The sequence below is a fragment of the Rhinatrema bivittatum genome, chromosome 3 (assembly GCF_901001135.1).
Source record: "Rhinatrema bivittatum chromosome 3, aRhiBiv1.1, whole genome shotgun sequence".
Classification (NCBI taxonomy): domain Eukaryota; kingdom Metazoa; phylum Chordata; class Amphibia; order Gymnophiona; family Rhinatrematidae; genus Rhinatrema; species Rhinatrema bivittatum.
Window position 1 is genome coordinate 169,723,885 of NC_042617.1, and position 17,546 is coordinate 169,741,430.

Sequence of the window (17,546 nt, forward strand, 5' to 3'; positions counted from 1 at the left end):
CCTCTATGCGATAGCGTTATGCACGCTATCACACATTTTTAATGCCAGAAATAACTACATCTTTTTTCCTGGCGTTAAGCTGTGCGATATGCCTGAAGCAGAATTTGCAATAAATATCACAAATTCCGTTTTGGGCACTTTCAGGCAGGAAGAATGGGAGGGATGGGAGGGGAGTGGAGTGAAGAGAGCGCGAACCTCTGGGGTGGCACACATAGTAGTCAATTCTTTATACCACTATAGGAGGGCCAGCTAGTAACTCAAGGTGAGGTTTTGGTAGTGGTCTAGGATTTTGGGGCCAGTTTTACATGCACAGTGGGACGTACGAACAGCACAGTACACATCAGTGAAGATTTGACATCATTTGGAGTGAGGAAAGTCCCACAAGGATGAGATTTCTACAATGTGCTCTCACCCTAGCTTGATGGACTCTCTACCAGGGTACTATCAAGCCAGGCTGAGAGAACACACTAGAAATCTCACCTTTGTGGGACTTTTCTCACTCCAAATGATGTCAAATCTTCACTGATATGTACTGTGCTGTGTGTACATCTCTTTGTGCATGTAAAACTGGCCCCAAAACCCTACACCACCACCAAAACCTCACTTTCAGTTACTAGCTGGCCCTCCTATAGTGGTATAAAGAGTTGACTACTGTGAGACCCTTATAAAGAGGCACGTTCTCTCTTTCTCTCTCTCTCTCTCAGCCCAAAAGTGAAAAATGCTTAAATTATCATAGCCTCTCTCCTTTTCCTTATCGCAGGCGTTATTCATGCAAAAATTATCGCATTTTGATAAATCTAGGCCTAAATTATTAAAGTTGTGAAGACACAAATTTTCTATGGGTTTTCAGTAAATAGCTCACTGATAACATTGTGAATATTAAGGTATGGATTAGAATATTTCACTTTGCTTTCAGATCAAAAATTGTCCGAGCCAGAAGCAAAATGGAAAGTTGTCCAGGAAGTTTCTGACACAAAAAGTAAGTTTATTGTAATTTTATTTTGTAATGGGTTTTCATTCCATATGAAGATTAAAAGATGACATTACAAGTGATATTTGGGTTTTAGGTTTCTCTAACCGTTTGCAGATGGATAAATTATTTTCTGAATCAAACTCTCTTTTTGGTAAAATATAATAATTTTGACAAATACGCAAATATTTTTATATCACATTTGCTTTTACTTAGCAAACAGATCTACCCAAATAGTACATTATATGCCCTTTCACCTGAAGCACACAGAAACAAGGCAGATCCTATTCCCATGTCTCTGGAGTACACACAATAAGTATATTCCTAAGGTGACAGTTTAAATTGTGAACCCAGAACTAAAAAGCCAGTAATTTACAAGTCTATGTAGTTTTGGAACTAAACACCATTATTGTAACCCAGCTTAATATATATTTGTATATTTGGTTAACATCATCCTTAACTGAACTCATTTTCCACTGACAGGATGAAGGGGCATAGCCCTCTAACTGTAGAGAAAAATCTATTATTTCAATAAAAAGGTACTATGCACAACTTATTTGACCTTTATTTTTCCATCACCATGTCCTGAAATCCTCGTTTAGTGTAGTGTTAGAAAATATAATTTGTGGTGAGGTTATCTAATCCTTCAGACATACAGTGTGTAAATTGCATATGGCAGTCTACCACAAGGATAACTAAGGCCCAAAAAGGATACTTTTAATTGAACATGTATAGTGAGACCCCCAGTTGGGCGATGTGCTGCATTTGGGGGAGCTATGTTGCAGAGGTTCATCCGGCAGGGGGCGGAGCTTAACTTCCTGGGCCCTTAGTGTGGACATGTCCATGAAGCCTTTAATCCAGTCCCAAACCACTGCTCTACTCTGCTGTGCAAAAGGGTCTTTAGGAAGGGCCATAAGAGACACCATGGAAAACAAAAATGCAAACACTCTCCATTCTCTGTACTGGGACCCAATGGAAGAGTCTGAGTCCAAATTAGTGTAGTTCAGAAATCAAAATCCAGGCAAGAATTTTAAAGATCAAAAACCAACATGAGAAAAAGAATCAGTGTGAGAAAAACCATGGTCTCCTTATCCATGCCTTTCCTCTCCCCTGCAGCAGCACCCACGTTCAACAAGCCTTCCCCTGAAAGGGGAGGCTATCCCCATTGCAATTCCAGCATACAAATTGCTGGAGAAAAGTGGCAAAACCCCTTGTCCTCAAAACTCTCTTACAAAACTGCTATCTCTGGGCATGGGGAAGGCAACTTCCTGTAGCAGTCACTACTCACTGTTAACTGGTCGTGAGCAGACAACCACCAGAAATACTATTAAAAATCTTCCACTCTTCACCTTTGCTATTGACTAAGCAAAGGTAAAAAGAATCAAAGCCAGCCCTTTCAGATGCCGGAGGGTGGCGGGGAGGGGGGACCCGCAGGCATCTGGCAGGCTAGCTCCGCCACACCCTGCCAAGCAAAATCCCACCCGCTCGCCCTCTCTCCTCCACGGTTCTCCCCCCCCCCCCCCCCCCCAGCTCTGAAGCACAGGTGAAGCGGAGCATGGTGCAGCTCAGCTCAGCTTGTCCCCGCCCCCATTGATGCCAGGCTCCACCCCTGGCCCCTCCTTCCAGCTGCAGCCTGCCCTTTCCTGCTCGCCCTTATCGGAGGCTGGGGGTTAGGGGTGTGGGGGCGGGGAAAGGAGAGGAGAGAAGCTCCCGACCGCCGTGCACTCCTTCTCGCAGCGTGCTCCCTCTGCCCTGGCTCCACTCGCACGCCATTGGTTCTGCGCTTGTGCCAGGCAGGCCCCGGATGGCTGCTGATAGGCTTGGCCGGCTTTCTCGGGGTAAGTTGCCGGAGCTGCTGCAGAGGCTGGAGAGTTTCTGCCCTCCCTTCACGAAGATCAAAGGGCTTCAATAAAAGAGATTAAAGGCCCGTGCTAATAAAGGCATAGGAGGCACCCATATTCATCACTGCCTTTATTAGCACGGGCCTTTAATATCACTTATGAAGTTCGCCGTTCTTCAGCATCGCTTTTATTAAGTCGTGCCTTTGTTCGCGGAGCTCTTTTATTGAAGCCCTTTTGATCTTCGCCCTTATCAGAGGACACCCTTGCCAGATACTTGTGACTTGGATTAGCTACTGTTGGAGACAGGATACTGAGCTTGATGGACCCTTGGTCTGACCCAGAATGGCATATCTTATGTTTTGTTCTTATGTTCATGCATCCCCCAATTGATGCCTGTGCTGGGCTTTTTTAATTCACCTTTAAGTGAATAGCTAACAGACAGACTAGCTGGATCCTTACCCATCTAGATTCAGAAAAAGGCCACAGAACAGAGAGAGTCCTTGTCACCTTGTTAGGTGATCTCCTCAGGTACCATAATAGAAGACAGCCAGATGTTCTGGTGCTACTGGATTTCTCAGCAGCATTCGATACCGTAGATCACAATGTCATGCTAGCACAGCTAGCTGCAGCTGGACTAAGTGTCAAGGTCCTAACCTGGTTCAACTGCTGTCTTTACGTAGGGAATGATCTGTATCTTTGCTGATAACTTTGTCGGGCCCCTGGATCTTGAAAAGCAATCTCACAGAATTCTATACTATCACCAGTTCTTTTCAACATATACCTAAAACCACTAGCACAACTTATCCAAACCTATGATATAAAAGCATCCATCTATGCAGATGATGTCCAGCTCGTACTATCAATGTACCTGGACCCATCAACAGCTATAAAAAAAAAAAAAAAAAGTTAAGTACATGTCTCACATCCATCCAAGAATGGACTAAAATCAACAAAATCTGAATCCAACCAAAACAGATATTCTATGAAAACAAAATATGCACAGGCAAATCTCTGATTTGCAAATCCCATTCAGATCCTGAGCTCCCATTTAACACACAGGTAAAACATTAACTATGCTCCCACAAATCCAGGTGATAATAAAGACATGCTTCTTCCAACTCCATAACTTCAATGGCAGGGGAGAAGTAAAACAACCAATAAGAGCTGAATAACATAGTCTGGGTAAACAAATAAGTATGGGTGTAGCTTGCTTATTGCGGCGGTTACTACCCCTAACTAATCAAGCTTGATATTTCACTTGGATGCAGCTCCATCACTGCTCTCTGCATTAATGGTGGGGGTGGAAGGGAAATAGAACCAAAGGTTACTAAGAGCCAAGAGAAACAGATAAGTATGAGAAAAAAAAGAAGTGTGAAGCTTGCTGGGCAGACTGGATGGGCCGATTGGTCTTCTTCTGCTGTCATTTCTATGTTATGAGGACTGCGCCCTCTCATTGAAAAGACAAACCTAATCACAAGTAGTAGTCCACGCAATGATAACCACACAGTTGGCTTACTGTAACACTCTGGGCAAAAGTCTTACAGGTAGGGCTCTCCACAAACTCCAGGTCTGGACTCATTTCAGAAAATAAAACCAATGATGGGACTTGTATTTAGTTTTTGTGCAAAACAATATACAAAAAGGGGGTAAAAATTCTACACCAAAAGTAGAATAAAGTATACCAATAGTAGATTCACTTTGATTTATGAACTTATGCAATCAAACAAAAGTTCAAAGCACCTTTAAAATTGTAAAAGAGGCAGCAAAGAGTAATGCATTAACTTCTTAGCTGTACGCCCTTGTTCATCATCCCCTGCCTGATGTAACTTTTTATACATGCATTTTTTTTAAGTAATTAATTTGAACACTAAAATAAAAAATGCATGTATAAAACGTTACATCAGGTAGGGGATGATGGTCAGGGCGTACAGCTAAGAAGGTAAAGCAATACTCTTTGCTGCCTCTTTTACCATTTTAAAGGTGCTTTGAACTTTTGTTTGATTGTATAAGTTTATAAAAATCAAAGTGAATCTACTGTTGGTATTTGGCTTATGTTACAGGGGGGGGGGGGGGAAGGGTCTTGAATAGGCCTTTGTTTCTCTTTAAAACTGGTGATCTTAAAGTATCCTACAACCGGGTAAATTTTCAGAACCAGGAGAAAATAAGGGGCTCTAGGACTGTTGATTGCTCTCCCTACTGCAAAAAAAAAAAAAAAAAATCAATCTATTTTGACCTCTATTTTGTATAGTTTCAGAAATTGTAAGGAATGCAAGGACACTTTGCTGACTTTGTAAAGCCATGAGATGGGGGTTAAAAGCGCGTGTCCAGGCTGTCTGAGACACAATGCCCACTTCTCCTCTGAATCGCAACAGTAAGATATCACAGTATAGGTTCTATTTGCTAAAACCTAGACGAAATGAGAATCTCAGGAATGGGTGATGATTTTCTTCTCCTGCAGTTTTCTGCTATGTATCCTCTTGAGGAAGAGCATTACTCAAAAACACTTCAGTTTCACTAGTGTTCACCACTTAGAAATTATAGGGAAATGGCATATGCCAACCATGAGAGCTGTAAAGTACTCAAAAGCCCCGGTGTGCTGAAAAAAAAAAGGTGTATAAATTGCCCAAGTGAGCAAATGATGACTAAGCTATTGTGGTTTGAAAATGTTATTGCAAACGAAATTCCTTTGGGTCCCAAACATTTCAGCACCAGAGGGTTTGAAAGGCACAGTATTTACGCTGAAGAACTGAAAACCGGGGTTTCTCTTGGACCAAGACAATGGCTTATTGGGGGCCTATCAGCTCTGCACAAAGGGCTCAGATTCATACTTCTCTGGCCAGCATACATCTCCCATATAGAGATCAGCGTAAGGAAAACCAGAATCAGCCAATTTTTATGGGGGGTTTTTTTGTTGTGGTAGAAGTCTTTCTTTTTATACAATAGATACTTGCCAACTGGAGCAGTATGGATCAGGACACAAGTATTTTAGTCAACTAGCAGTGTTACACTTACTAGCAGGCATTTTTTTTTAAGTTTTAAAATAAGTCAATGGTCTTTATTTATGCTTTTCCCTTTTTGCACCAATATAAGGCCTTGAACCCTGCATTCACAGAGTGTCAGGAGATGATCAGAAACTTGGTTCTTACAAAATCTTGGTGTAAAAACAGACTCCCTGAGGAGGAACAGACTTTCCTAATCTAAAACCCAATCTGAAGATTAATCTTGGTTCCCACTATTATTTCTTTAGACAGAATGAATTTTGCTTAATTTATTTTCTCTCTTTTTTTTTTTTTTGCAAAGATTCAGAACTTGAATTGGCAAAACCTGGCATGGGCCTTTTGGAAACAGGTAAATAATTTCCAGGGGGGGGGGTTGGTAATTTTAATGTTGTGAATCTCATCATCTGCTCATTTGAAGATAAATATCTTCACAATTTCCAGGTGCCCACATCAGTATTTAAAGGAAAACATGTTCTATTCAACATATTTGAGAGTTGTGAGTATGGTAACATATCAGAAATATCAGAGAGAGCAACCCAGAAGACAATTTAGATGGGAGCAACTACAATCGAGAATATTTTATAAGAAGAGTATGGGGGGCAAAAAAAACAAAAACAGAATTGTGGCATAGCAGATCTGATGAGGAATAGTGGTAGGAAACAGCCAAAGGAAAAAAATGAGAGAACAGAGAAGGCAAGTGACCAGTAAGATAATAATAGGCTGAGAACATTGACATTGACATCAAGTGGGGGTTAGCATAGCGAGCAGATGCCAATATGAGAACCAGAAGGAATGAGGTCCAGAATATGTCTGTCACATGAAATGGGAGACGGACAGACTTGATAGAGTAGAATCTAGAAGTGAAAAACAGAAAATGGATGATAAACTTAATGATAATACATAAACCATGTGAAAGATCTTAGAAAAATACAACTATAAGGGGAGAACAACTGAAAAAGAGACCTAAGCAGTCTTGAAAGCTTAAGTGCATCCTTCTTCATAGCCCCTCTTCTAGGTGTGACTATAAAGGCAGGGAGCACTGTAAATTGTAAATCCCCCGAATATATGGGCCTGTCCCTTTCTGAGCCCCTTTGTATGGAAAGTGATTGTGTTGCTTGCGCTTAATATTGACCCTTGAATATTGTTAAAATGTTTTTGGGTAAGATTATTGTAAAACCGTTGCGCTATTAATATTATTTATGTGTTTGATTATAATGATTCCTGTGGTGTTAAACCAGAGTAAATATGCCGGGCTTGCCCTTGCAGACCATCGGCAGGGTTGGAAGGCTGTAAGAACACTTAGATACCCAATGAGATATTTATACATAGATCATGGATCGATTAAAAAAAAATAAAAGGGAATCACTATTGGGAGGATTAAGATTCGGCAACATTAATGCCTGCTCTGTGAGAAAGAAAAAAAATGCATTATAGATGTGATTGTTAAGAACAAATTAGATATATTAATGATTACTCAATCTTGGCATTATCCTTGGGACCAAAAAACAAACCAGAAGGGCAATTGATACTATTGTGAGATGGGCTTTCACCTATCCTGTTGTTGCATTATCCTTGGGACACCATATTGTTAGATCATTTATGCCCTGAGAGTTTCTTAATAATGCAACAAGCTCATCCCAATAGAAGAGACGGTGGAATCTGGTTAATTTATGGGCAATCCATCAATATTACTAGAAGAGATATTCCTCCCAGTTCTACTATTGAAGTACTTGTGGTTTCAGTTTGGAACTGGACAGTATGAGTGTAACATTATCACTTCCTCGGTATGACATTGATAGTGTTAATCAGCTGACAGAACTTTTGGTAGACTTGCAGGTCAGGTTTCCCAAATTAAATATATATGGGAGATTTTAACATCCATGTTATTGATAAAAACTTAGCACAAGGAAAGGATTTTTTTTTAACGTGCTGTGAACTCTACAGTGTGAGCAACTGATAGATTGCTCTGTACATATAGGAGGCTACACACTGGATTTATTAATCTGCCCATGTGAATGGATAAATATGTCAGACCTTAAGATAATTAACGTCTTGTGGTCAGATCATCATTTGATAATTTGCACTTTGAAATGCATATACTGTGAGCAACAGACACTATGGCTCAAAAAATGGGTTCATGTAAGAGCTTTGCCTGAGGATTTCCAAACAGCTTGTCTGACATTCATTTATGGAAGACGAAGATAATAAATGGTTAATAAATGGAACTCAAATTTTTCTATGGTATATGACAGGGTGGCTCCAATAAAGGAAATAAAGATAAGAAAGTACAATAAAAGGACCCCATGGTTTACACAGGAATTAATACTTTTATGAAAGACATTAAGAAGAGCAGAAAAGAAATGAAGAAAAAGGTACTAATTTAAATAAGGAATATTATGTGGAGAAGCTGAGAGATTATAGAACCCAGCTGCCATATCGCAAAGAGGAGCTATCAAGCACATCAGCTTGAAACCTCTCTAAATCAACCATTTGAGCTGTTTCATACAGTAAAATCATTAAAAAAAAAAATACAGCCATGCAGTGAGAAATTGGCAGATTATTTTGAAGAACAAAAAGTACATCTAAAATGTCATCATTCTCTGACTTCAACAGCACCATTAGATAGTCCTAAAATTGATGAGATAGATCCTATATGGCAAGAATTTGACAAGTGTCTCTACTAGACAAATTTAGCAATTAAGAAATTACGTACTACCAATTCGACATTGGATCTATGCCCTTTTGTTTACTTAAGAGGCATGAAAGTTTACTTATATCTGATAATTAAAATGATGGTGAATACATTCTTATGAGAGGGAACAGTGCCTGATTGTTTAAAGCTAGCAACAGTGCGACCTGTCCAGAAGAATATTGTTTCACTTGATAACTTAAATAATTATTGTCCAGTGTTCAGCCTGCTTACTCTGGCTAAAATAATTTTAAAATGTGTATTAGTTCAGTTGGATGAATTCATAGAGGTGGAGGCAATCCTAGATGAAAACCAATACAGATTTAGAAAGGGAAAGAATAGCCTAGTGGTTAGAGCAGTGGGCTATGAACCAGGAGACCAGGGTTCGAGTCCTGCTGTCACTCCTTGTGACCTTGGGCAAGTCACTTTACCCTCCATTGCCTCAGGTACAAAACTTAGATTGTAAGCCCTCTGGGGACAGGGAAATACCTACAGTACCTGAATGTAAACCAATGTGATATCTCAGATCAAATGTCAGTATATAAAAATAATAAATAAATACGGAATTGTAGTTAATATCCTTATTAGATACTCTTTGTAGTCAGGTAGACATTTACTGTTTGGGATCTTGCTAGGTATTTGTGACCTAGGAGGGACTGGACTTTTGGTCCAGTTGGATTATGTCCACTGCTTTCGACCCAATCAATCATAAAATGTTACAGCGTATGCATCAGGTTGGATTGGGTAGGCAAGTGAGTCTTTTTAACCGGCAGAAAACTAGAGTTTCATTGGGTTCGGATTAATCAGCCTGGAAAGCTTTGTATTCAGGGGTACCACAGGGCTCTGCCCTATCCTCGGTGCTATTTAATATCTTTTTGGCCTCGATAGGACCATTCTTCAAGAAAATGGAAATACTGTATTTCATCTATGTTGATGACATACAGTTTTATATCCCAAATGAGATCAGTGGTTCCACTTGCCTTCCAATGCTGTATAACTGTTTGGAAAAAAATTAAGAACTGGCTAGGATCCCATGGTCTGACTCTCAGTGTTGCTAAGACTAATGTTCTTTGGCTTTGTAAAAGAGTTGTACCAATTGATGATGGGATTGACTTACCTGTTCAATCAGAAGCTAAAAAATTTAGGATTATTATTGGACTCTGGGCTTACTTTACAGGCCCATATCAGAATGGTGGCCAAGGAGCATTTTTTAAAATGAAACTAGTGAAATTACTGAAAGCACTATTTTCCCTGCAACTGTTTCTTACAGTTGTTTAGACACTAGTTATAGGACAACTCGATTATTGTAACAGCATTTGGGGTGATTTACCAGATAAATTCCTTCAGGCACTTCAGCTCATGCAGTACGCAGCCGCTAGACTTATTGGTAGTAAGGGATACTGAGATCACATAACCCCATTTTTGAAGGAATTGCACTGATTCCCAATAAGGAGTCGTTCACATTTTAAACTGTTGGTTCTCATACATAAATAACTGTATTCAGTGAACCCTTGTTTGGTGAATAATACATTTCACAGGTATGAACCTGGTCATGTACTACGATCTGAGGGAGCAGGACAATTGAAAATCCTATTGAGTCAGGAGTACAGATCAGATTTTATACTGAAGAGATCAGCAACATATGCAGCTCCAATACTTTGGAATTCTTTTCCTAAAGTATTGAGATTGGAGAAAGATCTAAAAAAATTTAGAAAAGGTTTAAAGACCTTCCTTTTCCAAAAGGCATATGCTTGGGTCAGAGGCACTGTTTTTAGTGTGTGTATTATTGTTCAGATGTTATTGTATGAAGTGTATGATTATTATTTTTTTTATTATTATTTTCAACAGTAATTACAAGAATCCTCTTGTACAGTAATATGGATAATATCATGTAACAGATATCTTCAAATCAGATATCTTCATTCAAGGAAAAGAAAAGCAAACATGAGTTCTCCAAAATTAAGGAAACAGGGGAGAGACAAGTGTAATCATGCAGTATATCATAGGAAAAGTATTAAAAAAAAAAAAAAAAAAAAAGAAGAAGATATATCCCGTGAATACCCCAAGACATTGAGTCTAGCACCTACTCCATAAAAATGGGATCTCTTCAGGAATGTGCATCCAGAAATGCTCATAACTGTATAGGTTTAAGGAAAACATACTTCGCATTGTAATAATATATTAAACATTTACATGGATATCTCAACATAAATTTAGCTCCACATGTTAAAGCTTCTGCTCTCATTTCTAGAAACCTTTCCTCCTTAACTGGGTGTCCCTTGCTAGGTCAGGGTAAATCTACATTTTTTGGGCCATAAAAAAATGCAGAATGTTTTCGCAAGAAAAATCTTAATACAGAATTTTTTTCAGAAATAAAGGTAAATGACACCAATAATGTAACTCGATCTGTTACCATAGTATCTAAAGACATCTCTAAAATATCAGACAGAGTCACAGGTTGCTCAGATAATTGTTAATCAGATGAAGAATCTTGATTTTGTTGGTCTTTATGCAAATAATAAATTTTTGAAATTACAGGTATATTATCAGATGGAAAACCCAAAATCTTAATTAAGATTTGAATAAACTATAGGAGGTATTAATTTAACACTTGGGAAATTAAGTAAACAAAGATTTAAACTTTTCAAAACATTTTCAGTGTTCTCAAACTTCTTTGTATTGATTCTGACTTTACTAAGTCATGCTGAAGATTCCCCACAGTTGTTAACAAGTATATTTGTTCTATCTTCTTATCCAAAGAATTAAGTCTCATCCATAGTTGGAATGCGTTGTTTAATATCCAGCGTAATATTTGTTAATGTCGAAATAGCTGACTCTAAAGAAACCAAGGCAGTCCATAAAGAATCCATGGTTATCACCGAAGGTTTAATCAAGGGTTTATTAAAAACAGAGCATACCTTCGGGGCGCCTTCTCCTGATCCCATATGGGTTAAAACGCCTTCTCCAGTTCCAGCAGGGGCCAGTAAACCAGTTAATCCTAAGGCCCGGGCAGGGCTCTCAGGTATCATAGCTGACAGGGGAAGAGCTACCAGGAAGAGCTACCAGGGGAAGAGCCTGAACTGATGGGCCCCCATCAGTTCAGGCTCTTCCCCTGGTATCACAACCCTCTGGTTGGGCTTGCCGAATTGAATCATCGATCCATCCAACAGAATGTTAAATGGTGGTGAAGGCGTTGTAGGTGCACCTTGGCTCAACGATATTCCTTCAGCCAGCAACTCTGAGGTCCACTGTACCTCAGCTGTTGCAGTGGCTGCTCGTTCCAATGGCGTTGTTGGTGGGTCCGCGAAGAAATTGTCAATCCGGGGCTGATGGTCTTCCGATAAGGGAGAAGAGACTAGGTTCTCCCTAATCTTAGCCTTCCTTTTTGTGTGAGGCATTATTTCAGGCAATATAAGGCAAGGAAATAAAGAATCGTGAGAGAGAGCTCTTCAGCGTGTTCCATGGGTGGCGGCCATCTTGTCTCTCTCCTCGAAATGTATGATTTTAAATGTTTTATGTCTTTTAATGTTTTATCCATACCAAACTATTTAAGGAGCTAGCAGGCTACAAGACTTTTAAATAAATAAGTAAATATGGTTCTATCTGTCAGGCCTTCTTCTCTTCCTAGATACTATAAGGAGATGTTCTTCATAGAATAGTGTGTACTTTATTATTCAGAACTTATCAGTTAGCTAATATGATAATGAGTAGAGATTGCAAAAGCACAACAAGAGGGAAAGAAAAGGCTGAAAACTTTTATATGTTAGACATTATAGGAGATAAATCACAGATTTTCATATCTGCTCATTATTCTAAGTTACCTTACATGGTTACAAGTTAGCATGTTAGTTACATCCTTATCCAGTTGATCAGATATTCATTGGAAACTGGTATAATCATCTCAGAACTACCTAGTCTCGGTGCCATCCAGCAGATGTAAACTCAGAGAAACTCCAATATATTTTCTAACCTTTCGTCTACATCCAGTGATAACTTAAAACAAAGATAATTTGTTAATTGCTACTTCTGCATGGTTGGGCCTCTGTTCCCAGTTTCATTATGCATCTGGGGCATATACCCTCTTCTCTGCTCATTCCTAGCTCAAACAGAGGATAATTTTCAAACAGTTACATGGTGGTTACATACATATATGCGTGTAAGCAGCATATACACGTGAATGCACTATTTTGGAAACTATAAGCATGCGGGTACATGTTCAGGCAAAAAAAGCAGCAGTTTACAGGCATTCTAGGGTAGGGTACAGAAATATGTATGCAAGTTGCTATTTTGTAAGTGATATACACACACACATTAACAAACGTGTCCATGCACCTTTCCACTACTAAGTAAGTCATGAAGTGAAAATGCACTTGTCTTTTGTCTACGGTTTTTGGCTGCAAAATTTGAGTTAAATGGTTTGGGGTGAGGAATTTGAGCTTACACTCACAGAAAGACACTGTGGCGTGGGCCTTGGAGATCGATTCTCTACCATCTTTCGCAGAATTCATGCCAAGATTTTAGTGCGTCTGTAAAAAAAAAAAAAAAAAGAAACCCAATTGCCTTGGACATTACTGGGCCCAAGAAATCAGTTCTTTGTTACTGTGGAAATATGGGTAGATCTCTGGCTATTTCCTAAGACTGAAGTACCCTTTTGATCAATGCAGTGATTTTAAGGCCCTTGATTTTTCAGAAAGTCGGCATATGGCTGCAAAAGCTCTGCAAGGCCTGGACAGCTGTCAATCACAGCTGGAATATTCTCAAACCTTCTAGAGCAGTGGTTCTCAACCTAGACCTCAGGAGTGAAATGGCTTGACTGGTTTTCAGGTTACCCACAATGTACTACGCATGAGCCCATTCAGCCACCAGCCCATACTTTCTCATCTCTGAGGCTGCCCTGGTCAAGAATGGAAGCACTGCAAGGCAAGTGTGTGCCAAATTAATGCACAAACACATAGCCTGCTCAGGGCTATGCAATGGTGAGGTAAAGGAGGGAGCTACCAGTCCAACGTCACCCCCCAGACACAGATATTGACAGAGGCTAAACACCACATGTCACTTACTAGGTGTAATAGCCTCAGGGGCGGGGGGGGAGGCAGTTAGGTGTACATTGCAGGCAGATATCAGCTCCTCCCAAAATGTGAGACTGCATATCAGCAGTCTGACGTGGGCAATTGCCTCACCCCACAACTTACTCTTATGCTTAGATTTATAATTGCTTTACAACCTAAAATATTTTTTAAAAAACCCATTGCTGTAATATTGTTTTTGATACAAATATATCAAGCAGAATAAAAAGGAATGGATATTTTAATCAATCAAGTAATCCAATTAAGTGACCCTTTGTTGCTTAAAAATTCAGTTATTTTTCCATTGATCTTTTCAGCAGGAACCTCAAAGGAAGAAATGAACCCAAGATCGACAGAGCCTGTGTCCCAAGGAAACCAGAGTATGTAAATCAATCATTGGCAGCTCAGTTTCTTAATGCCATGCATTTCATGCTAATCACCCTCATTTGTGGCTATAGTATGAATACTGTTGTCCTTAAAAATGTAGTCAGTTTACTAATTGTTGAAAATAGGACCACAAACACAAAAATAACTTCTAGAATTAATGATGCGTTTGTTGCTGGTTTGGAACTTCATTTTAAAGACTTAATTCATCATTATGTTTGATGTTAGAAAATCGTATCACTACAGAAAGAAGTACAATGGCCTGTGTTCATGGGACAGCAAAGAATTGGTAGTGGTCAACAATTACAAGGAACAGCTGAGATATACTGGACAATTACTGCCTTGTATCTTTTTATCAATCTCTCTTATGCCAAATGACAGCAAGATCTTATCCGGTTAAGTTACAGGAAGGCATCAAAGAGAAGGTAACCGCTCTACAAAGAACAATAATCCTCAGACATTTTGTGGAAAGGGTCAAACCCCAAAAAGCTTTGTTTTTTTATTTTATAGTAACATAGTTGATGGCAGATAAACATAAATTCCTGTACTTAAACCAACACCAGCTCTCCAATATGTCTTTTTCCCAAACTCTCAACCCTATTTCTACCAGTGCCCTCTATATCTATCCCTTACATTGCTGGCCTATACCACCTCCACTGAGTGCGCCATACTAAATCCAGCCCCCAGGCCCCCTCCCACATCTTACTACCAAGCTTTGAAATAACCCAAATAATTAATACAACTAGTGGGCCTATTATTTGAACAGCTGGCCATCCTGTGCTCATTGATGTTAGGGTTGTATCCATTGTCACTCCATGTAGGTTACCCCAAACTTCTTGGAAGCCTGATACAGCCATACTGCTACTCTCTGTTCATTGGCTTGTACTCTTACATGAAGTTCCAAGCCCCTTCCCTCAATTTTCTTCTTATCCTCCCTCCCACCACCTGACCTTACTTCTATGCTCTGGATCTAAATCCTGTCATGGTTTTATTATTACAATCTCTGTTTGTAGGTGATTACAGGCATCTACCACCCTCGCTGCACAGAAGTATCTCATATTTCCTCTGAACCTCTCTCTCCCTGCAACTTTATATCATGAACCATTTGTCCTGGTACACTTCAACTTCCTGTATATTATGGAAGCCTGTCAAACATTGTAATGTTTCTATCAAATCCCCTCTTTCCTTTCTTACCTTCAGCAAGTACATTTTGAATGCTGTAATCATCTCCTTGTATGGCAGGCCTCACATTAGTTAGTGGTCCTCCTCCTCTGAATCTCTTCCAACCTCTCAATGTCCTTATTTTATTTATTTAAAAATGCTTATATTCCGCAGCCTCCATAAATCAGTTCAGCGTGGATTACAATAAAACAATCAAATATCAATACAACATTAAATACAATAATTAAAAACAAACTCATACATATATTGACTGTTTTAAAATACTTCTAGAATAAGTCATGCTCCTTCATCCCAAAGCTTCCTCAAAGAGCAGTGTCTAATTCCTTTCTAAACAATTTAAAATCATGCTGCTGTCTAAGCTTAGCTGGCAGTTTGTTCCACTCATTTGAAGCTATTGAGGAGAAAACCCGCCCTCTTGTCTGAGCTCTTTTACATTTTTTAACAGCAGGAATAGCTAATAATTGGGCACACTCAGATCACGAGCTCTGATCTCCAAAACTGACTATAGTACTTGAGGAGGGTTCTCACTAATCATCCATACAAAGGCAAAATTACCTCCTGCTGAGACCACCTCTGCTTTTTCAAGCATGGGTTTTCTCTGTTTTATTTTTGAGAGCGCTGAGCTGGGCCCAGGGATTTCCTCTAATTCCTTCAGTCTTCCAGATTCATTGGCACTGGCATCTATTGGGGAAAAGGCATCATGAGCATTTAGTCACAGTTATTGTAGCCCAGTCAATGGAACAGTGGATGCAGCTGGAGGAACCTGATGAGTATTCGCTAACTCAGGCCAGAAGCTGTCACTGTGGCCTGATGCTGAGACTTCCTCTCTTGCCTTTGCAGCATTCCCCAGCCACAATAGCCTTGAGGAGAAGAAATGGGCACAATGCTACCACTTATCAGGCTAACCCATGCTTATTTTTGTGCATCCTGTGGGTGGCTGTCCCCACTATCTATAAAAGTCAGTATGTTAAATTCAAGGTTTGGTTAATAAGTAACTCCTAGCTAATATTCTTGACTCTGCATTGCTCCTCGTGAGATTCAGCAAGGGTCTTTGTGATAATTAACATCCTAGGAATAAGAAAATTATGTTTTATGTATATATAGCTAGATATGTAGATTGATAAATAGCTTTAACTCTTGCTCCCTGTGTAACATTAAGCACATCATTTTGTACTGCTCATTATACCCACTAAGACAGCACTAGAGCATCTCCAATGGCATCACTTTAGTCTTACAAATACGTTTTTGGGTTTTCTTGGGCCCAGAAATTTCCTCTTGCTCCTTTGGCTATCAACTTAATCAGAACCAGCCTTGGTTGGGCTATGGTGCCATGAGTATGCATTCACAACAAACCAGGGATTATACCCCAATTTTATATTGCCTTCCAGCTTATTTCAGTCATACAGTGACAGTCCTCAGTCAGGTGCCAGAGTGCCTTCCAGAACTCTGCAATTATAGGCCCTAAATCCAGCTGCCAAGTGTCACCATTACGCTTTCTCCTTCTCCCGCAAACCTCAGAGTATTTTCATCATTTGCTCTCTTTCCCTCTTGGACCTTTACTCCACTAATGTGCTCCTCATATTGCAATGAGAAAAGGGACTAGGCTTTTGCTCATAGGCCCGAACCCCTGCATGGAAGCCCAGAGGGGGCAGGGCCTGTGAGCACAGGCTTAGCACCTGCACCTCACTGCAATTTGAGGATCATGTAGAGCTGCAACTGGCTCCATACTCGCCTGACAAGGTTGATTCAGCTCTAGGTTTACACTAATCATGCACGGTCTTGTAGCTCCGATTTCTCTATTGCATTCCCTAAGAAAACTAAGACTACAAGTCCCTGCATGCAATAGGGTAAAATCAGGACTGGATCAACCCTGCTAGGTGAATCTGAAGCCAGCTGGCAACCCTTAGGATCACGTTGCTGGAGTGGAGGTCTGGAGGGGGTGCAGGGGGAAAAGGGGTTGTGTGTTTGAAGGTGACACTGAAGTTCTTGGGTAGGATTGGCAGTCTGTAGGCAAATGGAATATGCCACCCAGGCCTGCCGACCCAAACTGGGAACTGAACCCAGATCCTTCAATAGGGCAGTATATGGGGAATAAAAATTGACTGAAAAGAAAGAAAATGCAAAAACTTGAGGTTGTTTAATTTTGTCTCCAATTTATATTTTAGGAAGCTGAAGAATGGTCTTCCTATTGTAATGTAGGGGTTAGAGTACATACCTAAAAATTGGAAACCCTCTATCCAAATTGCTTTGTTTTGTACATACCAAGACAGTAATGAACTTCGCTGGGTAGGGTGACCCTAATCTTGCTCCAATATATGAAAAAGTGCTCCTTGCCAAATTTCAGCTCAATTGAACTATTTAAAGGTGACCTCCAAAGGCCTTAAAGTTTCAAATTTCACCAAAAATTAGTATTTC

General features: G+C 39.9%; 1 protein-coding gene across 8 annotated transcripts in view; it reads left to right on the plus strand.

Annotated features, from left to right (window-relative positions):
• The window catches only part of VIT (vitrin), a 215,577-nt gene that overhangs the window by 158,178 nt on the left and 39,853 nt on the right, over nucleotides 1–17,546 (plus strand). For 7 of the 8 annotated variants that reach the window (XM_029593919.1, XM_029593921.1, XM_029593920.1 and 4 more), the window contains 3 exons: nucleotides 917–979; nucleotides 6,112–6,159; nucleotides 13,883–13,945. In XM_029593919.1, the coding sequence (XP_029449779.1) occupies nucleotides 917–979; nucleotides 6,112–6,159; nucleotides 13,883–13,945 (174 nt within the window). The remainder of the gene's footprint in view (nucleotides 1–916; nucleotides 980–6,111; nucleotides 6,160–13,882; nucleotides 13,946–17,546) is intronic. The other variant, XM_029593926.1, reaches the window with a different exon arrangement.